Here is a 26,513-nt window from a genome sequence, read left to right as displayed (position 1 = left end):
GCCTTCAGTTTTGCCTTAGAAATCATAACAAATCAATCTGAAAGATAGCATAAACATTAGGTGTGGCCAAATCAACTATTTGGTACATTCTTAAAAAGAACGAAGGCACCGGTGAGCTCAGGAACACCGAAAGGCCCAGAAGACCACGGACAACAACTGTGGTGGATGACAGAAGAATTCTTTCCCTGGTGAAGAAAAACCTCTTCACAACAGTTGGCCAGATCAAGAACACCCTCCAGGAGGTAGACGTATCTGTGTCAAAGTCAACAATCAAGAGAAGACTACACCAGAGTAAATACAGAGGGTTTACCACAAGATGTAAACAGGAAACAGGAAGACTAGATTAGAGTTTGCCAAAAAACATCTAAAGAACCCTGTACAGTTCTGGAACAACATCCTATGGACAGATGAGACAAAGATCAAACCAGAATGATGAGAAGAGAAGATTATGGAGAAGGGAGAAAATGCTCATGATCCGAAGCATACCACCTCATCTGTGCAGCATGTTATGGCATGGGCCTGTTTGGCTGCCAAGTGAACTGGTTCCCTTGTATTTATTGATTATGTGACTGCTGACAAAAGCAGCAGGATGAATTCTGAAGTGTTTAGGGCTATTTTATCTGCTCAGATTCAGCCAAATGCTTCACAACTCATTGGACGGCACTTCACAGTGCAGATGGACAATGACCCGAAGCATACTGCGAAAGCAACCCAAGACTTTTTTAAGGCGAAAGAAGTGGACTGTTCTGCAATGGCCAAGTCAATCACCTGACCTGAATCCAATTGAGCAGCATTTCATTGCTGAAGGCAAAACTGAAGGCAAAACACCTCTAGAATAAGCAGGAACTAAAGACAGCTGCAGTGCAGGCCTGGCAGAGCATCACCAGGGAAGAAACCCAGCATCTGGTGATGTCTATGGGTTCCAGACTTCAGGCAGTCATTGTCTGCAAAGGATTTGCCACTAAGTATTGAAACTCACAATTTAATTCATGATTATGTTAATTTGTCCAAATACTTTTGAGCCCCTAAAACTGGGGGACCACATATAAAAATGGGTGTAATTCCTACACTGTTCACCCATATCTTGATTGTTTCCTTTCAAATCCACTGTGGTGGTGTACAGAGCCAAAATGAAGACAATTGTGTCACTATCCAAATATTTATGGACCTAACTATAGTTTTCATCTTTAACCTCATTGATGAATAAAACTACTTTTCTTAATGGGAGTGATCAGTAGAAAGTTAAAATACAATATGGTGAAAGTTCCATAAAATACTCTCCGGATTGCCTTGAACGCAGATGACAATCGTCAATGTCTTTTATTTTGCATATTTCCTCAGGCTGTGTCTTTGAGGTATATCTATCACCCATAACATCAAGATAGCCACACAAAATGACCTGCTGCATTACGGTGTTCATTCCCACTCCTAGATTTTCTTTCCCACATTTCTGGGTCTATAAATTTCACAACACCCATTTCTCCTGTTAACAGCCTTGTTTGGAATGAGCAGTTGTAAACCTGAGCCAATTTGATTTACAACACTTGCCGATATGTATCCCTCTGATAACACAGTGTGCCCAGCTGGGCCGAGGGGTTACTGTTATGCAGCAAGCTGAGGAGACCCTTTCATACCCACCCAATCCAAGGAGCACCCATGCCAACACACATGGGAGCTCCCTATCAAAGCTGGCTCCAATTCAAACCAAAAACTGATTTCCAACTATGAGGTTCGAAGCTTCACACCACCAGAATCCCATCGGGGGTCATACTGCAATGAAAATAAATAAATAAATGCAGGTAGTAACACTAACTGCAAAACTGACTGTGTAGCACCACCATGGTCCCTGAACCCTGCAGTCAGGTTTCCCTGTGGCTCGAACACTGTACAGTAGGTTGCAAGACATACGTTCTTGCTTCCTCTCACTTGCCATGACTTTCTGAAACTTTCTTATCTGTCTGAATCCAATTTTCTGAGCAATTAACTCCCCTAAGTGAAAGATAAAGTCACCCACAAATATAATCTGCTGGCTCAATAAAGCAGACTGAGGCCAGAGATAAGATTTTTTTATCACTGGCAGTTAGCTAGCAATACCTACTTGCTGTGTAGCTGCTGTTGCTGCCTCTTGCCTGCGTACCAGAACATTCCCTTAAGATCAATCAGATTACATAAGAGCACTGCAGAATACCGGAGCTGCGGAGGAGAAACGCAACGCCGTTACATGACTGAACAAACTCCACATTCATCTCCGCTTCACCAGCCCCTCCCTCCGAACTCCTGGGAGGCCGACATCGCCGAGACGCACAACTGATGGCTCACCGAACTCAGAGACAAGAAAACTGCAGAATCTACACCTTGGCTTTTGTCCTTCCATCCTGCGCAACCACTGAGAAAATCCACAATAATTGCTCGATTTAAAGTATTAAGCTACTCTAATCCACATTTCTACATTATATGAGGTACCCACTTGTTTGCTTTCAAAGGAGTATTGGCGTAGAATGATATCTGTAGGCCTGTGTGTCACTCGAAAGAAAAAAAAAGATCTCAAATCCTCTGACCATGTTTTCTTCCCCCATCAATTGTAAAATAATGAGGATGTGTAACTTTAAATCAAGTTGTCACAATCGTACGATATCCCTGCCACTGGCACTCAATCGCAGTTTGTACTCTGAGTGTCTATTATTTTTTTACTAGGGTGTCAATCAAAAGCAAGGAAAGTCTGTAAAGTATGGTGATGCAAACTGCCTCCCAACCACTGAACAGTGAGGAGAACAGGAGTTTACACTGACATGTGCCTACATAGTCTGGATCTCAAAGGTGTACTGCTATGGCCTATTGTCATCTATACATGAGTGAGTAAATGACTGAAATTATATCATTTGATGTGGCATCTTTTCTGACCTGAACTCCATTTTTGTTTTGATAAAGCGCTATTTCTTAAACACTGACAACAGCATTGTAAGCCTTCAGGATTTATCCTATTCTAGTGCTTTACTGCAAAATTATTTTACTGGCAAGAGTGTAACTCAATCATTAATTTCCATTTAACAGTTGGCTTCTTTGGAGCGACTGGCTCAGAATCCAGCTAATTTGTTTTAATTTGTACTTGAAAACTCACTTTACCAACGCATTCAAAAAGAATTAAGATCGTATCAATGTACATATCGGTCATAATGCATCAATAATGTGGGAGAAAAAAACATGCGTGTGTATGTATTGCAAGACTTGATCAATCCATCCTCCTCTCACTGCTGTTAATCCAGGGCCTTCAAAGGCTCAAAGGCTTTTCCAAAGGCGGGAAGAAATATTCAGTGAAATAAGCAATAAATTCATCCTGAACATTTATAAGGTATTTCTAGCATCAGCCCTTATTATCTGCTTTAAAAATCACTAGTAAAAGTACAGGGTACCCCTCATCTGTCTCATTCGGACTGTCTTCATAACTACTTTTCAACCATCTGAAAACCATGATTGATTGGCGTACGACAGAGGCCCTGTACCTATAGGGTGTCCTTTAATCCCTTCAGGTCCGGTGGTTTTGACAAATGGCTGGGCGTCTACAGCCAAGCAACACCAATGAAATGTCATCTGTTTGCAAAGCGTAATTCGCTGCAATGAGATCTCAAGTGACTAATGACCAGTTTCAGAGCTGCTGTTAAGGCACCATCTAGTTTGTTAGACTAAACGCTTACTGGTATGAAATCAAAAGCCACTGTAATAGAAGGGCTAAAGGACCCACACTACCTTACATTGAAAACTAAATTTGTGACACACAGTAATATAGGGTGTTGGCTGCAACTGGAAACAAACAATAGGCTCTGACAATATTTGATGCTCATCTTCATCAAACTTGAAACCCCTGCTTTGGTGTCTGTGTTACTAAATATACCCCAAATATCCTTCCTCAGGAATGTATTAATCTATGCATGTCTGTTATAAACAGAAGCCATCTGGAATCAGTCTCCATCTAACCACAGGGGTCTCAGGTATTTCCATGTGATACGATGGTTAATTCAAATTTTCAGCAGTTGAGCAGATACTTCAGCTTCTCAGTATTTCTGGGCTCATGATTGTCGTCTGTCCATCCTATATAACGGTGAAACGAGGTGTTTATTCCATTCTGCTAACCGATGCACTAGGTCAGACAAAGGCTTTTTCTCTTTGTATACCAAGAAGCCTTTAACAATCCCAACAGGCTGTTTGGAAGTCTTTCTCCAAGTAAATAGATTCAAAGAAGCAGTTTTCCCCAAAATTAAAAATCAATGTCACAAAATAAAGCAAAAAAGAACTCCAAAGTTTCCCAATTATAATATTTTTTTATTTAGCAATTTCTGAATCAAGGTCGCCTATATAAGGATAATATCCCAGATACAAGCTCCTACTGTTTCACCTTTTGGCATTGAATTTCACATTGAAAAGGTCATCCTTTTTTGTCTTTTCTTTGTTTCTGTGTCCGTCAGTCTTCAATCAATAAAAAAAAGGTCAGCTTCAAAGCAGGTTACACTTCAAACAAATAGACACCTCGGCCTTATTTCAAAGAGAGGTCTGCTTTACACCCCTCGTCAATCTAACGTGCTTGAATATTGAATGGATTTCTTTTCAACACCAACCGTAAGTTGATTTATGCATGCGACATGAAATAGGCACAAAAGACGTGTCGCTGAACTGTTTCTCACACTTTCATGTGATTGTATGAAAAGAATGAGGGATAAAATTAAAAATAAAAAGTTGATTGGTCGGAAAAGCATTCATCGGTTGGTGTGTGATTGACTGATTGATGGTATTACAGTTCCCTTTGTGTCAATTCATTGAGCACTGGGGATCACATAGGTAGCACCCATTCTGAAATATGTAATGAGGAACTCGTATAGCTACAAGCCTCAGACTGCAGAGTTCAAATACACATCAATAAGAAACCCAGTCAAGTAACCGCACAATCCTTCGATGCTGAGCTGGCTGTGAATTGAACCCAGTGTCTGCAGTCGACAGCCGTTTCTGCAAATCCAGTCCTCGTTTCAATTCCAAGCACTGGTCAACGATTAGCATGGCACCATAGTAACATATGTCAAGAAATTATGACTGACACCATCACCCGCTACGTGGTGACTTAATTGCTCAGTAGGTAATGTGTAATTGCAGTCTTCGAGTTTTAATTATTTACCGTTTGCATCAGAGAATGCTACAGAGACATCGGCAAAAGTTCATCTGAGGATTCTCCAATGAATTTCCATAATATCGAAGGCCAGTCTAGCCTGGTAATAACTCCACTGTGGTGTCCTCTGGGGACTGACACCACACACACACAAACAATAAATCAAAGAGATAATTTAACCCTTCCACTGCCCGAGGCACGATTCCTGGCATTAGGGTCCTTGGGCTAATTGAATCAGTAGCTCGTGACAAATGAGGGACTAATGGAAATACCATCGGGCATAGAGTGGTGAAAATGTTTCTCTTCTTAGACACCAAGAAGAGTCTCTTGAGGAAGCCTGCTTATGTGTTTTGACATATAACAGCTGAAGGTCAGGAAAGAGTGATGTTATGCCCACCTTTGACTGACAGCCATGAGACGTCAAAGCCACGGGAGACTTCTCAGTCTAACTGAAACGAAGGACCCTGTACTGAAAGTATGGCATGAGGGCAGTTTTTGCACTCGTTCTTAGACAGTACCAGCTTGCTCTCCCTTTCCGCAGCTCTTTCATTCAGTCAGGTTTCTGCGTCTGCCAGCAGTCCATTGAAACCACTGCCTGGCCACTACCTAGCAACTGTGACAATAAGTTATTTTTATATAATGCAATCCAGAAACGTCTAGTTTTTCAGCCCTGTAAGCTCCAGCAGTGATGAGAAATAAATTAAGTTTTCAGGCATGCTGAGAAAGGTAAGTCTGAGAAGAACATAAGTTGCCAATAACAGTAGACAGGGTAAAGATGCCACAAACATTCCCACCTAGTACCCAATGTCAAGGTACCGGTTTCTTAACATATGAAATAATTTGTTTACAGAGTGCTGGAAACCAATCAACATCAAGAAGGGTCTGAGTGTCTTCAATTAACACGTTTAAACAGCGTTCAGGACAGACACTGCTCTCACTGGTCATTAAAGTGGATTACGGATCTTAGATTAAGTGGCGAATCAAATCTACCATACCTACCACCGCCAGATCACCCCAGTCAAACCACTACCCTGCATGTGTCCAACCCTGCATTGTAAGTGGAGCCCCTGAGCTAATGCACATCTGGTGACATCTGGTGACAACGTCAGAACAATCATTTAGCACTTTCTCCAAAGAGTGCAGTATGTTTGACTACCTGCAGGAGCTCCGGACAGGCTTTATTTTCAACACTCACTCAGGCCTTTACATCTCCTGTTCTTCCTTCACAGCGAGTGGGAAACATTCACAAGGAAACCACAGAGGAAAATAATTCAGAGGCATCAGTAATCACAGAGCGTTTCGCACTAACGCCAAGCGTGAGAATCACAGTGAGTGTGTTTTGCTGCTCAGCCTTCAGGCCAATCTGGCACCTATACCAGGCTGCCGATGCAGGGGTCAGGTGGAGCGACATGTCCCCCGGCTGGGACTCTGCCAGGGGTGCGGCTGCAGGGCTGAGAGAGTGAACTCAGTGGCCGGGTTTCTGTGTTTTCACACATTGGTAAAACTGCTGTCAGCGTCACTGAAGGAGCCCGTGCTGGGTGGCGAGAGGCTCGGTGTGGTGCTGTGAGCCGCTGACGGATGCCTTTGTGCGCGACCAGACCGGATTGCTGCAATGCTGAGTGTCTGAGCATTTCCAAGGCCATCCTCTCCTCACTGCTGCTCAGTCAGTCCTCAGCAGAAGCTTTAACTCTTTCACTTTCAAGCACGGCCTCATCTTGCTTTAACCACTCGTATTGCATGCTCTTCATTAATAGGAATTTAATGTAATTCGGATTCGTTCAATTAGTGGTTAACATGAACACTCCCCTCCGTCAACAGTTCAGACATGAAATAATTTTGATCCACCTGGCAAATCACTGCAACCATCTCTCCATTCGATCTGCTACTTTAGAATAGACATGAAAACACCGAGAGATTCCCTTAATCCGGGGAATGAAGTTCGTAGCGTTAGCCAGAGATCTCTCTGCAGTGCTGGGGAATGGCCCGAGGCCTTTTGCATCAACTGCAGACGCAGCCAGCCATCAGCCCACGTCTCCCAGCGTGATTCACTGAAGCCGCTCTCTTCTCTCTCCCCCGTGATGTCACGATTTCACTCTGAGCTTCCATTAGTCAGTACTATGAAAACTCTAATCATTTATTTAAAGAAAATAAAACACCTGTCTATTAAGTTTGATATTGAGAGAAATAAAAACATATGGCATATTCTCTCTGAATTAGGATACATAAAATATTCTTGGGGAAATACAATTAACAGAAGAGATTATATTTAATCCAGCTATTAAAAATCGCTCGAAAGATGGGAACACCAATTGGTCACCTTGACTAAACTGTCCAATGGGTGCAGATTGAAACTGGGTAGGGAGGGGACTGGACTTTGGGTTCACAAAGGGTACAGAATGACAATCTGCACTGCACTACAGCCACATCAGGAGCCAGGGTCTCTGCAGTATTCACTGTTTGGGCTGACCTCTCTCTCCTAACAGCCTTCAAACACACCATGACATGCAAACTGTTCGATGCCACACCGAATCCCACTGCCAGGATATAGAATCTACATGAGCAATTATACATTCCATACATACAGACAGACAGACAGACAGACAGACAGACAAGGCTATGCAGGCATACCAGGACCCTGATAAAACCACATCATGCACAAAGCTCTTCTTCCATGAAGCGTTTTCTGACATTTGACACATTCAGTGCAGACAAAGCAGATGTGGCTGAGCAAACAATCTCACGAGCTCGTTAACGCTGGGTCATCACTGTGTAGTCTGATAAGAGGCTGAAACTGTCTCAACAAAGATAAAGCTTTAAGTTCATCCCCACCATAATTAGTTTAAATATGTATGGACAACTTCTTATGATGAGGATGATAGATATACTGTATCCATTTCTCTAGATTGCATCCACAAATGCATAGTTATACAATTTAGATTTGTTGCAGAGACGCACTAGGGATTGAAGTAAATGTATAGAGAGTCAGCTCTGTTTTCAATTGCCAGCGTTCTTATAAACGCATAAGATCAAAGGCATACTGCAGAGAGCTTGATGGCTCAACCGTAACCATAGGTCCCAGCCTGCGTTAATTAGAGAGTCTGTGTAATTCAGAAATCCATAGCCGAGCATCAAAAATGAATCTGCTGAGAAAAAGAGATTCTTTGTGAAGCTCAGACTTCAATCAGCTTAGCTGCTGCTCAATTGCTGCATGAAAAGGAATCCAAAAAACAATCCAAAGGGCTTCTGGAATATGGATTACTTGAGCACCAGTCGCTGGAGTGTGCGTTGCATTGGTTTGGAAGAGGCACAAGTTCGAACATTTTTGCTTCCTTGTTTGCTTACTCCACAGGTGTTTTCTTCAACGCTTTCCAACAACATCAAGACCAGCCAGTTATGACAGACTTTGCAACTGTCTGGTCTGAAACATTGTCAAGGATTTTTCACTTTATTTTCCAAATCATTTCTAAGCACTCCATGCCAACTGGTCTTGTACCTTTCCATGTTAACATGAGGCCTTCAAGATCTCTGACACTGCAGTTGACTAGGTTGTCTAGCTTTGGATCAAAGTGTTTAAATCTCTCTGTCTCACATGTTCACGAGAGCAATGTTGTCTGAAAGAATACAAGCCCGTCATCGCGTTCCATAACATAGTAACTTCTGGCATGCAACAACTGCTGATAAGCTGGAAATGAAGAGAGCTCGGGACATTTATGTAACTGTGAAAGATCTCATTAAAAATTGATATGCTGAAGAGAGCACTCTTCTCAATTTTAGTGGAAATTGCTGCGATATAAAATTCAACATGCGCTGGCAAGTCCCAAATATCAGTTCTGACAGGCCTCCATTTATCCAGCCAGTGCTTCGCCAGCAGTGTGTGACTTCTCGGAGGCCACCGGGAGATGTTTTGCACTGGAATATTCCTACTTTTACTGCATGCACCTTCCTCTAGTCTAATTAAAGGACACCGTTTCAGACAGAAGCTATTCTCTGTAAAATACTAGCAGCAGCTTCATCATCATCAGCAACTTATACCAAGAAATTTCCACTGGCTTTGATCTACAGCTTCCCTTTTCCAAGTCACACATGCAAAATATTTATAAACGTATATAATACAATTTCTGTTAGTTTTGTTCAATGCTGCCCAATCCCTTTACTGTTAAACAGAAAGAGAAAAATGTCTTATCTTTATTGCAAATGAATGAAGGTGAATTACCGGAGCCTAACTGACATTAATTCTGTGTTTGATGTCATATTGTTCCTTTCATTTTTCTCCTTTCTGTTTAGCTATCCTATCCTATCCTATCGGCAATCAAGTCAACATAACTTTGGAACCATGTTTCCCCGAACAAGAGTGAGAACTGTCAATCACTTCTCTCTCCAATGTGTGTCTGGGTCCCTCGATCATGTTGACATATGACAATACAAAAACTGCTATTCATAAAGAAAACACAAGGCCCCAGCACATGAATACCAGTATTGAGTGATCTCCATACTGTTCACTGAGCCGGTTACCACGTATTTTATGGAAATCACAAGTATTGAAAAGATATATTACTCCAACACACTATCACAGCTATACTATACTACACTATAAATATCAGTATGTCTATATTTAGCAGAAACAATATACAGGAACAATATAATATATAAAAACTTATATATATATGTATTTACTAAATGCAAACATGTTACAGAACTGTGGACGACACAAAGAAGCATGGAAAGATGTTTGGAATAACTACCATTGGGAATCGCACCACTCCAGCACAACTTGATATACCTGGAGATGTTTCCTCGTATTTCATATTATTTTAATGCTGTGACAGTACAGTTAAGGTCTGATGCCCCTCCATGTTCTCCAGAGGCTGCACACTCAGGTATGTGTGACGTGTGTTAAAACGTAACAGGCACGCGCTGTCTTCACAATCTCTTTCACTCTCAATCTTAACGACTGGCATTGTTGTTCTCACCAACAGACACACGCAGTCGATCTTCTCGTGCATAATGAATATCCCTATACCCTCATTATCAGAGAAAAGAATCGTTAGTGCAACTTAAACAAAGCCCCCCCCAGCTTGCTTGTTTGCAAGGCGTGATCTCATTCGGAAGCCTCTCTCAAGGTCATGTGTAGAAGTGCAGGGCTGCGAGGGGGTGCTTACAGGGGATAATCCTGAGGGGGGGGGGGGGGGGCAGCCAGATCTTCAGGGCCAGCAAGCTCGCACCCTCAGTGCTAGCTCCTGCAGTGCGCTGCTGTCAGTGTGATGCTGCACTCCGCTGCACAGGGACCGGGCTGAGCACACACTGTGGCAGGATTTTACCTTGTGTGTTCAGCCGATCACAGCCATCGATTACCCTTTCCCAAACCATCGGAATAACCAGCTACACAAACAATGCCTTACTGTTCGCCAATTACCCAACTATCCAATTAAAACGAATAATTAGCAGTGTATCCTTGCAACCGAGTTGTTGTGGGAAAGGCAATTAAAAAAGAACATGACATCAATTCCATGTTCATTACTTCCCAATATACACAATTCAGTTAATCTAGTCATTATGCGCCAGTATTATAAGCCTAATGTTGGTAGATATGAACTTGTATAAAAATCTCCAATACCACCCCCTTTCCCCAAGGGTGAGAAAGAATTTAAAATAAAATACAAGTTAAATTCTATTAAATGGAAAGACAAATCGCACAAAACCGTGTATGTATGCAAGAAAAGGTCACTGAAATCAATTCTCAGTCTGGGACAAGAAGACAACACTCTCTCTCTCTCTCTCATTGATTAACGCACATAGCATTTACATTGTGCGTTGGGGGTACTGCTGCAAGAAGGGGGGAGGGTCAATGCCGTTTAACAGCCTTAAAAATGGCTACTGCAGTTGTACGGGTCTCACCTACCGAATTAACATGTTGAAACTACTTCACACAGGTGGAGATGCTAGGAGAGCACGCATGATGCCGGTGCTGGCAATACTACAGCCCAACATCTGGCGATCTGCTCATGCATACGTTGCCAATCACATCAATCAATACATTGCAATATGTCTATATACATACATACACAGATATAGATATATAAACTTAGGAAACAAGCGAGAACTGTATTATCCAATTCTACCAATGATGAAGATGGTCACTAATCCTCATCCACACTATGATACTGAACACGGTTGTAATGAATCGATATGTTTTAATAGACGGATCAAACCGAATGCAATGCAACGCTGCACCGCACACACCAGAAAGAAAGCCATTCATGACAGTGGGTGTGGTAAATGGAGGACAGTTGTCCCAGGCCGTGATTGATGCAATAGCCGGGGAGGATAAACTTGATGGAAAGCCCTATAAAAGCACTTTCCCTCTATAAGGCTGATACCGGGAATGCCTGCCTGCCTGGCTGCTGTGCACCCCCTATCTGGACGCATCTGCAGTGTAAGATGTACACTTGGCTGTAAAGGTAAGGCAGCGGGACGGAGATGCCAAGTGTCTGTGACAGTGCAGCACCCAGCAGCCCCCCAGCCTGTCCCTCACTGCGGTCCTTGGCTTTCCATCATCCATGCATTGACTGCCAAAGAAGGGGAAAAAGTCCGCTTAACTGAAGCCTTTGCTTTCCCCGGTCGCAAATGATGCATCCTCACAATAAAGCACCCGCATTCTTGCAGCCTGTAATAGTTTAATAGGATTTCAGTGATCCGCCCGGCTGTGAAATGCCATCCCCACCACAGCGAACGCACCGCAGAACCGGACCGCAGCCGCCCCGCACAGGAGGACGCCGAGTGGCCGGTACTCACCGTGCGGAGGAACTGGATCTCGTCCTCGCCTTCCCCGCCGTCAGCCATGGTCGCCGGTGCAGCAGCCGCGCGGAGCAGTGCGGGAGCAGCCGGGCGCGCGCCGAGGCGGTGCGGGGGGCGTCGCGAGCCGCGCTCTGATTGGACGGCGGCGGGTTCCGAGGGGGCGGGGCCGGGCAGGTGCGGGGCGGAGGCCGGGGCCGTGCGCACGGCTCCCCCTGCCGGCGGCCCGGGGGGCGGACAGCTCCTGGTCAGTCTTGGCGTGCATTTGGGAGTGTGCACAAGGCAGACGGAATCACTCGCCCAGCGTTTGTAAACGCATTCCTGTGTGGAGGAGGTAGAAGCTGCACTGTACGTCATCAGAACAAAAGAACGAAGAGATCGAAAGCCCATGCACAGGCAGTGGGATCCTGGGACAAGTTGAACTGGCCTGACAGCCTTTCTTATCCCACTCTGGGGTCTCCCTCCCTTCTTGCGCCTCGGTCTGTTATTAAAGCGTCTTTTACCTGAACATATTCATAATGACGATAAGCAGCAGCAGAATTAAGTGGGCGTGTCCTTATCGAGTTCTAGAACGTCAAACCGCTCCAGTATTCCATCTCAGAACATGGGATCATGCAAAATTAGCTGCGGGGAATGAAGCCATTGAGAGAGAGAGAGAACAAATCTGCAGTCTAAGGTGCTCAAGATGGTGACTTCACACTGCACAGGGTGAACAATCCACGGTTTTAAAACTAGATACAGAAGCAATTAAAGCAGCCCCTACTTCATTCAATCTTAAAGCAAAGATTGTGAATTTAAATATCTTTCCTTCCAGCAGGAAAAAAAAAACAGGAAAAAGAAGAATGGTCCAATTTGATTAAAGGGTTCTGTAACTATTTTCTTCGTAATTGTGTCAATTTATCCAGCCAATGTCTTTTCTTTCTCCTAGGTGAATAGGATACTACAGTTGGCATCTCAGCTGTTTAAGTTGCTAATTCCAAACTATACTACTTCATACATTTCCTCTTAGTGTTCACTTTGGGAAGAACCGTTATTCCCATCACTGTAATATTTTAAGCCTTAGTGTTTCACACGTCCACAGTTATTATAAAAATAGCCCAGATAAGGAGATCACTAACGCCTCTACACTAGGAGAGCTCTCTGTATTATTTTTGGCTGAGCAGGAAACGCAGCACATTTAATACAATGTGCTTCCCATTTAGGATTCATATAATACTTTTATGCAATTTCCTTTACTAGTGCCTTGATCTGAAGGTCACTTGCAATATTAAAAGCTATGTTTCTTCACTTAACAAAATAAGCATATAATCCATGTCTTCTTGTGTCTCAGTGTTGCCCACAAAACGTCTCCCGAGTCATTGTCTTCTAATTGGATTAAGTATTTCCCCACATCTAGAATAATAGGATAACGATGCCTTTACGTATGAAGTGCGATTGACATTTACCATTTAAAGCCAAAAGGACAAAATACAAGTGTAAAAAAAAGGGGTGAAAATATGTTTTAATAATACTAATGCAATTAAGTAATTCTGGGACATATATGTGCTTCCGAGTATGTTTACCAAGTGGATTCAGTCCAGAGAAATCTGCACTAGTGTGAGGATATATCAGTGTATCTTTGAAACACTGAATGAATGAATAAAACCCAAAGATATAAAGGATCAGAAAGACAGAAGATCGAAGACATCGGGTTCTATGAAAAGAGCAGCTGTTTGGCAATGCTTCATGAACTGCTTACATTTCACCGCTCTACTCTACGCTTGGTTTTAAAGGCTTTATATTAATTGGAATTTCTTCAATAACGATCAGAAAGGGGGAGAAAAAAAAATCAAGGCAATACATTACAATTGTGCTTTACTGTCTTACAATACTGATAACCGCAAAGTAATGGGATATAAATGGAGAAACATTAGTCTGAGGACAGGAGAAGGAATTCCCCCTTCCTTTCACGGAGTGGGAAAGATAAATCAGTATCAATACACAGCTGGGCAGAGGTCATCACGTTCATTATGTGGAGCATGACATGAGCAGATATTAGGATGGGCTGACCATTCCCCACGCCGATTGTAAAGTGCTTTCTCTTCATCAGGAAAAGGCCAAAGCAGGTGGAGCTCATGGAGGCACTGAATGTTAAGTGAAAGCCGGGTTGTGTTAGTTAGAATGTAAGCAGTAGACGCCAATCTTTACTTGCAAGTCAGGGTGAGCTAATCATCTCCACCGCTCCTCCTCCTTCTATCTCTGTGGGTGATTTTGCCTCCTTCCTCTCTAAAATCAGTGACAATATCCTCAACCTATCCAGTCCAATTCCCCTTCATCTCCTCTCTCCTCAACTCCTCCCTCTTCTCTGTCCGTTTCGCCTCTGATCTCAGATAAACTTCTCATTGCACTCATCAACAAACCCACCCTTGACCCATTTCTGTGTTAAAGCACTTTAAGTTGCCTTTAGTATGAATTAAGCTTTACCATTATTTTTCGTAATATTAAACAAATCCCAGCATCAAGTCTTATTATAAATTAATTTATCTTTGGACACCATATCAAGTAGCAGCCTTCATGTAAAACTACCCTTACTGTGAACACAACATTTTCAAACCAATAACGGCAAACAGTAGCAAAATGGCCCCCGCTGATCCACGTTTACAGTGGAGTCCTGAAGACAGCATCTTTCTTTGTCCGTCCCACTGCGAGTCCCGCTGAATTCAAGAACTGACAAGCGCCGTGAGGGAGGTCAGTGGGTGTCAAGTGTTTCAGTCATGCCTGTAGGGTAGTTTGGTAATCAAGGAAAATAATAACAATCGAAAAACAGTCCTGTAACAGTGTCATTCATTGTAGTAACCCAGAATGGGCCCGAGCCACTTTTCTACTTCCGCTGTGGACATCTCCTTCCTCTGAGCATAATCTTCAACCTGAGAACAGAAAGTGGAGGAACGAAATGAATGCACTGTACATCACTTCTCAGAAAAAAGTCATAAAATCAGACCACTCAGCCTTGGCTAATAGACAAATGTTATATCTAAATATATACCTGCTCCTTTGTAATTTTTCCCACAGCAAAATAAGTGGATTTGGGGCTGGAGAAGTAAAGTCCAGAGACCGCGGCAGCCGGAGTCATAGCCAGTGACTCTGTCAACGCAATTCCTACAAGAAAAGCAGAATATTTTAAGCATTAGTTATTTACATCACAATGACAGCTCTCCCCGAATGTTAAAAATATTCAATAGAGATGCAGAAAAAGCAGTTAAATTGTCTATTACACACCGGGGGCCAATTATGTTTCAGTTCGGTCAGTGAAAATCACATTCTGGAACTTGTTAGCCCATACAAACCAAACAATTATCTAAATGAAGTAACTCTGTTCTATAGAACATGAAAAACAAGGCAGATTCAGCAGTGAAAAACAGCCTTAACATGAGACCAACTTGACAGATTTATCAATGGGCGAGAGTTCTTCATCTTTGAGGAGCCACACCTGTCTTCTCCTCCAGGTCTGACAGTTTCCACATGGTGGTCTTCTCGGTGTGGTCTGGCTGGCTGGGGTAGCCAGCGGCGGGCCGGATACCCTCGTAGCGGATCCGGTGCATATCGGACGCATTCAGGCTCTCTTCTTGGCTGTAACCCCAGAGATCCTTGCGAACCTGCTCATGCAATTCCTCAGCGAAAGCCTGTGATGACATTGTCAGTGGCTCACTGAAAAAACACCATCTACTTGGATTATAAAGCTAAAAGCAACCAGCAAAGACTGGAAGATTGTGGGTATTTATTTTCTGTTTATTTACCAGTCGATCTTTGTCTCCGGGTGTTAACTATACAAAGATACATCGCAATCACGTGATGCTAGATATTTATTAACCCCACCCGGCAGCCAGCATCGAAAACGGCCACAACCAGACCCACCTCAGCCAGGCGATCAGCCAGGGCTTTGACCATGATGCTGTTGTAGTCGTCACACTGTTCCTCAAACTCTCTGCTCAGCTCCTCAGCCCCAAAGCAAGCGACTGCAAACATGCCGATGTAATCAGGGATCCCACTCTGCCTGGGCGCCACGAAGTCTGACAGGCAGTAGTAGGGTTCTGAGCTGGACGAGTCCTTCTCCGCCTGCGTGGACAGAGAACATGCATCTCCACATGACTTAGACGCGAAGCAGACGACTTGTATTCTGCATCGTTCAGTGGAAGCTCTCTCTTCTGCGTTTTGTAGATACATCCCCACAACGGCCAATGTTCCAAAGCATTTAAACAAGTGCCCTTGCTAGCAAAACCATTTCAGACAAAAATTTAGGAAATGTCATGTCATCATTCAAACTGACAGATAAAGAAAGTTAACCATTAACGGGGGCAGTTTCCTGAACATCATTCAAAACTGTGACGACTCGAAGGCAGTGTCATAACGTTCTTACCTGCTGACGTAAACCAAAGAATTTGGCCACGGGCTCCGAGCTGCGTGGCATGATGTCTTCAGCATAGAGGTGAATGTCATCGCCCACACTCTGAGCCGGCCAGAACCCCACCAGCCCATTGGCCCACAGCCTCTTGCTCTCGATTACAGTGTTCAGCAGCTGTTGGGCATCCTCGAACACTTTCATGGCCTCCTGACCTGCAGAAGGACAATCGTCAGGTCTCGCATGGCTAACTGGACCTTTAGGGACAGGTCTCTTTGACAAATACTTTCTACATACCCACAGTTTTGTCCTTGAAGATTTTGGGATAGCCTCTGTTGGGATATTTGCCCCTCAGTTGCCACACATCAAAGAAGGGCTTCCAGTCAATGTAGTCCATTAGCCGGCGTAGGTCATAGTTCTCAAACACACGGGTGCCGATGAACTTCGGTCTCACTGAGAGGAGCAAGAAACGGACAATCGTCCGTAAACGTCAATCTGTATACAAACTATACAAACGCAGCTGTACATTTACTTGGCACACAACTTTGTTCCTTCTTTAAAAATCCCACATTCCCCTTCTCAAAAATGCCTACCTGGTTTGGGATGGGAGAGCCAGTCTGTATGGAGCCCCTTCTCTCTGGCTTGTGCCAAAGAGAGGAAACGCCGGTCCTGCAGAGGTAACATGACGGCACGGACATTACAAATATACGTTACAAAATAAATGGAACCAAGCACTATAAAACGCAAGAGGCCAGCTCTATATTGGCCCCTCCCCCGGTGGACTGTAAAATGCTCACCTTCAGGGTGTCATAGTGACCCTGTCTAATGTCCTCATACTCCTCGGTGACTTCTTCAAAGAACTCCTCTTTCATGTCCTCATCCAGAAGCTGAGCGCACTGGAGGCCAACAGACAACAACGAAAACCGTTAGTCCATGTGCCAAGTCCCTAGAGAACCTGAAGGAAGAACATTATCAATTTGGTCTTGTCCGCTCACCACAACGACACTCCTGGAGGCATCTAGGACATGGACCACCGGGCAACTGTACCTGGGAGCAATCTTCACAGCAGTGTGAGTCCTACCAGCATAAAAAATAACACAGGACACCGAAGTTAGATGTAAAAATTACAAGATAATAAGGACTGACCGATATCAGGCGATGTACATGTGACAATGACAATGTGCCCTTCCAACTTCTACACACAGACACGTCTAATAAACTCCCATTGGGCAGCCGTCACACTGGGCGTACTTTGATGTCGTGGCTCCTCCAATCAGCAGTGGCAGCTTCATTCCCAGCCTCTCCATCTCCTTTGCAACGTGTATCATCTCATCCAGAGAGGGCGTGATCAGTCCAGACAGGCCAATGATATCTAGCACAAACAAACAAACAAAAGACCACTTCACTCAGGAGACACGAGAAACCTTTCTTTCACCAATCCTTCGTACGATGGATAGAGGTTAACTACTTTGCTGAGGGTGACATGCGATAAGCACTTAACAAGAACCAAAGTGGGCACACAGGATGTACAGCTGACACGGGACAACCCTTATTTTTAATTTAAAAGAGATATACAAACCAATGTAAAGACACTATCAATGTCTATGATGATAAATTGCAAAGAAAGGTTCATTACAGTTAAGGTAATAGAAAGTTGTTACACTCATGTTTCATAGTTAAACAATCCTGATCCACACGTGATGCCATAAAAATTGAAATTCCTACCTGCTTTGTTTTCGACCGCCTCGCGTAATATCTTATCACAGGGAGTCATGACTCCCAAATCAATCACTCTGCAGCAAGGAAGGAGAAAATAAGAAATGCATAGTTTCATTTTGTTGCGACAAGGCTCTACGACTTAAAAAAAGACAGACTAAATATTTTATTCCATACAAATTAGCCACACTAATCAGAGCAGGACAAAGAATGCATTCATAAAGCAGGTGAGAAATAACCCCTTGGTGCACTATTGTGCTCCCTGTTTTAGCCCTAGTTGCTCTACCTGAGGCACATATTATATGGAGGAAACACAGCTTCATGTCTAGCAGCTCGGGATGCACAAAAGTGCGGCCGCCCACAGAGCAGCAAATTTGCTCAACTGTGAACTGCATAACTTGAATCAATTCATTATTCGGAGAAGCGGCTGCTCCCCACACTACTGTGAGACTAGAAAGTGATGCATTATGAATTATTCTGGCCTCTCCAGGTATGCTAAGAGCAGAGGGGTGATTTGGGTGTGTTTTAAAACCACAGTTCAATGAAACAAAGTGCAGATTTCTGCTGCGTCTCCGCTCAGAAAAATCTGCAGTTTCATCCTGAGGTAGATAAGCCTAAATCTCTGCCACAGAGCGCTATCGTCAAGAGTATGAAACTCCGAACAGCACTCAACTTATACTATCATCCATATTGCTATTAAACGCTGTGTAAAAATATAATAATCAAATCTCTTACGTCATTTATACATGTACTGTTTTGCACAGTAAAACAAAGGCAAAACAGTAACTAATTATGTGCATATCCCTAGCATCACCCTGTTCAAGCCGAATCAGTAGAAGGCATGGCGTACCTGAAGTTATTGCATCCCAGGACCACGCCGACTATATTCTTGCCGATGTCATGAACGTCCCCTTTCACAGTGGCGAGTACTATAGTGCCTTGGTAAGGATCCTTTGGAGCAGAAATGAAGACACACAGAGCTAATTTGTCAAGAGAGGAGGGTGTTATTAATATTTGTCAGAATTGCATAGCTACAAAACCTGGTTCAGAGCTCAGGTCTGCTGTGCAAAAACAATAAAAACATTGAATTATTCAGGAGCTCGAAAACAACAACCAAAAAATAAGCATTTGTCTGAAGGCGCGAGACAACAAACAGCTGTGATTGGAGAGGATATTGCAATCCAACACTCACGGTTTCCTCAAACGAGCCTGAAGCAGCCATCTTCTCCTGCCTCTCTATCTCCATGTAGGGAATCAGGTAGCCCACCGCCTTCTTCATAACGCGGGCTGACTTGATCACCTTCAGCAGACACAGACACAGGGATAACATATCTTACTAGCGTTGTATTACAGGTCAGGTGAAGGTGAAAGACATCCCTGCTACTGTAATGATACGCCACATTTTTCGACATCAGTGAGAGGTAAAATAATAATCGTGCAGCCGTCGATCAGGACTCAATTGCAGATTTCACATTTCAAAATGACCCGTCCATCAAAAAATAAAAGCAGTTTGCTTCATCTTTTACTCGGATAACTAATTATTTTCAGCGGACATTGTTTATCAAAGCCAGAGGCCAGCAGAGCGGGCAGAATCACACACCCGTAAGAGTCATCCATCAAGATAAACTGCGCAATGAGAAGACATGACAGATCTGAAGTCCTGTTGCAAGGTTCACATTTAATTCCCAAGTAACGGATAATCCCATTTTCCCCGTGAATGGGTTATATGTCAGCGTGGTGTAAATTGGCTCACCTGGGGCAAAAACATTTTCCCGGCTCCGAACAAATCGCCGACCACCTTCATGCCGTTCATCAGGGGCCCCTCGATGATGTGCAGGGGCCGTGGGTACCGTTCTGACTGAGCTCTGGCCTCCTCCGTGTCCTCCACCACGTATTTCTCGATGCCCTGAAATAAAACGGCAGGCTCATGACCGTCTGCAATTACCTCACGGGGACGGCTGTCAAGTGGCCCAAAACACCATAAACAACATTTACTGAACGCTTTACACATCTAGCACTTGAAGGGGACTTTCCATATTCCTTCTACCAGCTTTTATTTATACAGAAAGGACATTTATTTGGCATGTGTGGGAGAGGGAGGTGAGAAGGTCTACAGCCACCTATTGGTCTCTATCTTACCTTAATCAGGGCGTATTCCAGCCGTTCCTCCACCGTGCCGTTTCTCCACTCGTCCGTTTGCACTATTTTCTTGCCACCTTTGACGTGGTTCTGGAATTGTGACATCATCGTTTCAGCAACATTATCCCTCTCTCTACAGACACCAAATACAGACTGCACCCGTCTCCGAGCAGCACAGGTGAGCTGGACACTACCTGGGCGTAGAGCAGGAGCTTCTCAGTGGCCTCCGGGTCTCTGTTCCAGATGAGGTCCTCGCACATCTTCAGGAGCTCCTTGTCAATGTCGTCATAGACCGGGAGGTTCCCCGCGTTCACGATTCCCATGTCCATCCCATCCTGGGCAACGGCATCAAATCTGATCAATCATTGCCATTTCAAACCGAACAAATTAAGATACAAGTTTGTTTACGGACAGAAACATCCACTGCGGGGTGGTGGTGCTCTGGGGCGGGGGCTCGGGCACAGCTCTGTACCTTGATGGCGTGGTAGAGGAAAACACCATGCATGGCTTCCCGAATGGCCTCCATCCCGCGGAACGAGAAGGACAGGTTGGAAAGACCGCCGCTCACTCGGGCTCCTGGGAGCATTTTCTGTGGGATGATCAGAGGGAGGCGATTCAACACTGAATTTTACATTTCCACAAGGTGTAAAGTGCATCATCTATTAACAGCAAATTACCGAACGAGAACAAATTCCTAACTGCCTGTGTTTCTTACAGCTTGTGCAAAAAACAAACCAAAAATCTTACCTTTATAACTTTTGTGGCTTCCATGAAGTTGATGGCATACACATTATGCTCCTCCATTCCCGTGCCGATGGTGAGGATGTTCGGGTCAAATATGATGTCATTGGGGTTGAAGCCCACCTTGGTCACCAGGAGGTTGTAGGCCCGGGTGCAGATCTGGATTTTGCGCTCCGTCTCAGTGGCCTGTAGAACCGGTAGCAGTGGGTTGTTAGTGACAGAGGGGTAAAGGTATTCAGATGATTGCTCTCAATGGTTTCGATAACGGATTTTACCACCAGCTTCATTAATCAGAATGAAATACTCCCAGGTGACCTCTAAACCCTGCTGGATAGGGGCTCCCTGGGACCAGGGTTGGAGACATCTGCCTTAAAACATAGGCAGGCAAGCACAAAAAAACAGACACAAAGAAGTTCCATCCACATCTTTAGGCGAACACAATACTGGTCTCCAGGAAGCCCTCCTAAAAGGCAAGACGGATACTCGCCTGCCCGTCCTCGTCGAAGGCCATGACCACCACAGCGGCCCCGAAGCGACGGATGGTGCGCGCCCTCTGCAGGAACTCCTCCTCGCCCTCCTTCAGGCTGATGCTGTTCACGATGGACTTCCCCTGGCAGCACTTGAGCCCCGCTTCGATCACTGAGAAGTTGGAGGAGTCGATGCACAGAGGCACCTGCACAAACAACATGGCGCTGTAGCTCTTACATTCAGTAGTGTCAGCACAAAAGAACATCAACAAACAAATGAAATGACTGAGGGGTGAAACGGATATATGTATATATGTTTATGCATCAAGCACAATAAACACCAACGCACCCTGGCGATGTCCGGCTCGGAGGCAATCAGGTTGCAGAAGCGGGTCATGGCGACTTTCCCCTCCAGCATGCCCTCGTCCATGTTTATATCCAGGACCTGGGCGCCCATCTCCACCTGGGATTTGGCAATGCTGAGCGCCTCCTAGAGAACATGAACGACCGCTCGCACTGATTATAATTTTTAGATGTTGTTGGCTTTTAATTCCAATGTAATGAAACCACAAAGATCCTCCTCTCTCCTGTCCAATGTCCAAATCACACTACTTTTTTTTTTACCGTAATCCCAGAACTCTTACCTCGTAGTTTCCTGCCATGATCAGTTTAGCGAACTTCCGCGACCCGGCGACGTTGCACCGCTCGCCAATGTTGACAAAGTTGGTGTAAGGACCAATCCGGAAAGGCTCCAGTCCTTCACAGACATAAACAGATTAACCGACTTTAAACAAATACGGTTTAAGAATTTAACCCCTCATTCATATACACACACCTCATTTTTCTCTCGACACAAAGATGGAGGCTCTCTTTAAAGGGAAATAGGGTTTAATTGACAACCTGCCAGCAGCATGTAGTCCTGGAATACAGCAGACGGAGGGATCCGGGGGGGGCACTGCTTCACGGCCTCTGCAATCGCCCTGCGAACAGAAAGCCAGTGTTAACCAACACTGTGTGACGCACAATCCAGCTCCACACCACACAGTTTAATTACCGGATGTGTGCAGGAGACGTTCCACAACAACCACCAACAATGTTCACCAGTCCATCCAAAGCAAACTCCTACACATGGAGAGAGAGCGATCACGAATAAGACTTTTTTCAAATCTTTCATAGACACAGGCTCACTTCAATTACAGGTAAATCCCCAAAAGCAGGACTGTTAAAGCGCATCATGACCAAACTCCAACCAAATCAGGCTTCAATCTCTTTTACTCACTTTTTCTCTCTCTTTTCCCATATTAACAGGAGGGTATTCCTGATATTGGTTAGAGAATTGATAAAACACAAATATTTTAGTGTAAAGGTTTACTAGATTTAATTCCCTAAAAAAAAAAAAACCTGTTACACCATTCTGACCATCACCAGTATCCTGAATGAAAAATTACATTATAAATGATTTATGGTTGAATTTTCATTTCATTCTTCTGTTTTTAGTGACCCAAGAGAAAGTGTTATGTTCAGTACGTATAGCTCAGGCTTGGCAACGTTGAGAAACACTGGTCTATAAGACACAGTAATTCCCCCGACCTCCCCATAAGACACGTCCATTGTTTTGACGACCGCAGTTACCTTTAAATGACTTGCGGTCAGCTCAGGAGATTCATCATACCCTCCAAAGGTGTTAGGAAGACCTAAATCAAAGAAACAAACATGACTGGTTTAAACGCCTGTGAATATATTCTACCCTTAAATGCCAACGCCTCCCTGACTGCCCTCACCTGCGTTGGGATAGCATATGGTGAAAGCAGTGGTGCATTTTCCAATGGCTTCAATAAACGGCCTCATCTCAGTGGCACCCAGAGCACAGTTTAACCCAATACTGGAGAGAGAGGTGGGGAATATTATTTACCATCACAATTAATCCCAGTAGTCGACTCGTTTGAAAGGCTACTCACCACAGGGGCTTGGCATGAGACATACTGATAACAAACGCCTCTCCCGTCTGCCCAGACAGGGTACGGCCACTCTTGTCAACAATTGTTCCCGAGATCTACCATGAGACAGGCAGAATGGACACGGGAGATTTTAGGGAACAGTTGAAGGTCCTTACACTGTACTGATAAATCATTACATATCCAGGACAGGCATCAAAGTTATGAAAAAAACAACAACATTCACTTACAAGTATGGGTCTTGGCTCATAATGTTCTTCAAAAAGTTGGTCAATTGCAAACAAAGCTGCCTGTTACACAAATTAAAAAGTAAAATAAAATAAAACTTAAAGGTCAACTGAAGAAACATTATTTAGCGTATTAGTATTAAGCATACATAGCATAAGTTTCCTTTTTCAATTTCTGGTTTTAATGATTAATACCCATTTATATTAATATGAATCTATCTTGTGCACATACACACATATATTGTCCATCCAGTGAAAGAGAGGAAGAGATTGCTTTAGGAGGGGGTGTGACAATGCTATACTCCGCCCCCTGTGTGTGACAGAGCTAATTCCAATGTATACACTTGGTATCTGACCCCCAGGGAATGACAAAGGAGCATCTGCATTACAGTCCAACATTTGTGCTTGACCTACCTTGGCGTTGGCTGTATCAAAAATGGTTTCTACCAACAAGATATCCGCGCCACCATCCAGGAGCCCTCTGGCCTGTTCGGCATAAGCGTCTACCAGCTCATCGAAACCTGTTCAAAGCCATATAAACGAATTACTCTCCTCAACTGACTATAATTTTCTTTCCAGGGTGAACCTCCTGTACAGGGAAAAGCTGAAACAATTCACTATATAGAGGCTAGTCCCACTCAGTACCAAGATGGCCTCAGCATCGATCACAGAACGGGCTGGGAGAAAGAACGTGTGGAGCTCTTACTGACGTTCCTAAAGTCTGGTCTTTCCACCGATGGAGAGACAGATAAGGTCCTGTTGGTTGGGCCCATGGCTCCAGCCACGTATCTCTTGATGCCTGTGAAAGAGGAGAAGAAACATCACAGCTGTCGCATAAGGCATTTGTTTAGTTCAGCTCAAGAGTGCAGCGTTCATCCTCGTTCAACATTGAACAAAACCAGTTTCAACACTCCGGTGAATTTCCACACCGATAAACAATACAATAAACTAACCTGTCTGATCGGCAACATCACTGGCAGCTTTCTTGGCAACTTCTGCAGAGGCCTTATTAAGTCGATATGCCTGCCACGGGGGAGGGAGAATCTACGGTTATTTCCACAACAGCGATGAACGATTCTCCACATATGGAGAACTCAACTCAACAGGACAGTTACAGTATGATGAAAATAATCCTTGCATAAGGACTAATGTTATTCTCAGCCCCAGTAAGACTGTCATTGAAATGCATTTAATTTGAGCATATATAAGCATGGAAGGCAAGTGTGTCAGAGTATTTTTCTCGCTCTGCCTGAACATGTTGGCGTACCAAGTCTTCCAGTCCATAATCCGCCTGTGCGATCCGAGTGCTGCTGAACGTGTTGGTCTCAATGATGTCCGCTCCGGCAAGCAGGTACTCCTTCAAAAAGAGAGACGTGGAGAGAGGAGACGTTTACTCCTACAGCACGTACGGACATGAGTCGAGTCACCACGATCGAAGGAGGACTTTCAGTGTCAAATCAGTAAGTGACAGTTGAATAAAAGGAAGCAAACAGTTAGAAAATAAAGCATTTAGGACAAAAAAAAATGCTTACCCGACCATAACATCAGCGTAAACCAGGTTGCACAACATACCTGGTGGATCTTGTAGATGATGTCAGGCCGGGTGATGCTCAGGAGATCGTTGTTCCCCTTCAGGCTCTTGGGGTGCTCCTTGAACTCCTCTCCCCTGAAGTCTGGCTCCTCCAGGTTCCTCTGCTGGATCATGGTGCCCATTCCCCCATCCAGCACCATGATCCTCTCCTGGAGCAGGGCTGTGAGCTCATCCTGCAGGAGGCTGCCTGGACCGCAGCCGTGGGAGAGAGAGGGTCACGTTTGAGCTTCACTGAATCCTCCACCCCCACGCAATTAGAGGACTATAATAACATAATAACTATAATTATAAAACCAGTGTGCGACGACTGCCTCAGATCAAACTCAAAAGAGCAGAAATAAAGCTCAGTGGGCCGGGGATTTCAGTGATCAGTTAAACTGTTTAGGTAACCAGCCCATGCAGGCTATCTAGCACCAATTAAATAATAATACAACTTCACAAATCACGGTTGTTAAACCCCAAACCCTGGATGACACTTTCAGCACAATCCGGCCACCCATTCCCTGTTGCACGACTGATGACACATCTGCTAAAAGTTACTCCTGCTCGGAAGGACCGACACAACTTCATTTTAGTTTTACCTGAACTTGTTGCCTGTTCGTGGATTGTAGGAGGCATTGCACGACACTTTAATCCCAAAGAAATGCCTCTGCAGACTCGAAATAAACTTCCTGGGAAAATCCAGAGCCCAGACACACAGACAGACACACACGCCTGCGGACTTGTCACAGAGCCGACCTCATGGAGAACAGGGCGGAGAGCGCATGCGCGTCTTTTCGGTGGCCAACCTGAAAGTCGCAACAAGTTAGTTTCCGTCTGCTTTGAACTTCTTGTTCTTACATAACTCGTTTGTTTGGCAGAAATTCGGATTAGAGAAACCAGACGTCTGCTCTATAACTTGTCTATAACTACAGCTTGTCACCATAACTGTCTTGTAGCGCAGATGTCCGCAGTTCTGCGCAGATCTGCAGATTCCCAGCGTTCCCATTGGTGGAGCCGCGCAGATGTGCTGAACTTGTTGCTGCAGGCGGACCGAGGCCCTGTGTCTAACGCAGTCGATTTGAATATTGCATCAGTGGAAAAACGTGCTTCATGTAGTTGGCCTGAGCTCCATCAATTGACCCAATTAACGTGACTAGTGTGTAATGTCTTAAATCCAAGCAATTTCAACATGTATGATCTGACTAATGTTAAATGATGAAAGGGCAATTTGTACTTCTTAATGGCACTGCTTTGCTCAATATGTCATGCATTGTGTCCCTACATAAGCACTTGTGTTGTTGTGTATAGTGCTGTAATATTTTGTCTCTATTATATTGCGCTCTCTAAGTCGCACTGAGTGTATAAAGGTGTCT

At 44.2% G+C, this 26,513-nt stretch overlaps 2 protein-coding genes across 7 annotated transcripts in view; both read right to left on the bottom strand.

The window, feature by feature from the left end:
* ryr2a (ryanodine receptor 2a (cardiac)) overlaps positions 1-12,003 on the bottom strand; it is a 139,747-nt gene extending 127,744 nt beyond the window's left edge. For all 6 annotated transcript variants that reach the window (XM_066696606.1, XM_066696608.1, XM_066696609.1 and 3 more), the window contains exon 1: positions 11,945-12,003. In XM_066696606.1, coding sequence (XP_066552703.1) covers positions 11,945-11,992 — 48 coding nt within the window. In that variant the 5' untranslated portion in view covers positions 11,993-12,003. The remainder of the gene's footprint in view (positions 1-11,944) is intronic.
* Positions 12,004-13,781: 1,778 nt separating this feature from the next.
* mtr (5-methyltetrahydrofolate-homocysteine methyltransferase) lies at positions 13,782-25,947 on the bottom strand. The gene is made up of 33 exons (XM_066696605.1): positions 25,740-25,947; positions 25,140-25,345; positions 24,835-24,924; positions 24,521-24,590; positions 24,274-24,366; positions 23,982-24,088; positions 23,571-23,630; positions 23,344-23,438; positions 23,167-23,267; positions 23,018-23,079; positions 22,440-22,507; positions 22,286-22,365; positions 22,030-22,142; positions 21,735-21,875; positions 21,406-21,591; positions 20,925-21,104; positions 20,650-20,766; positions 20,372-20,512; positions 20,178-20,267; positions 19,792-19,944; positions 19,231-19,338; positions 18,889-18,989; positions 18,048-18,115; positions 17,574-17,694; positions 17,318-17,399; positions 17,120-17,218; positions 16,916-16,991; positions 16,620-16,775; positions 16,341-16,537; positions 15,839-16,039; positions 15,414-15,606; positions 14,970-15,082; positions 13,782-14,850 (listed from the first exon to the last, which is right to left on the bottom strand). The coding sequence occupies exons 1-33, from the start codon at positions 25,774-25,776 to the stop codon at positions 14,764-14,766; spliced, it is 3,792 nt and encodes a 1,263-aa protein (XP_066552702.1). The 5' UTR covers positions 25,777-25,947; the 3' UTR covers positions 13,782-14,763.
* Positions 25,948-26,513: the final 566 nt, after the last annotated feature.

The sequence above is a fragment of the Amia ocellicauda genome, chromosome 23, assembly GCF_036373705.1.
Source record: "Amia ocellicauda isolate fAmiCal2 chromosome 23, fAmiCal2.hap1, whole genome shotgun sequence".
NCBI classification, from domain to species: domain Eukaryota; kingdom Metazoa; phylum Chordata; class Actinopteri; order Amiiformes; family Amiidae; genus Amia; species Amia ocellicauda.
Note: the sequence above shows the minus strand (reverse complement) of the source record. Positions and strands in the feature narration are given on the sequence as shown.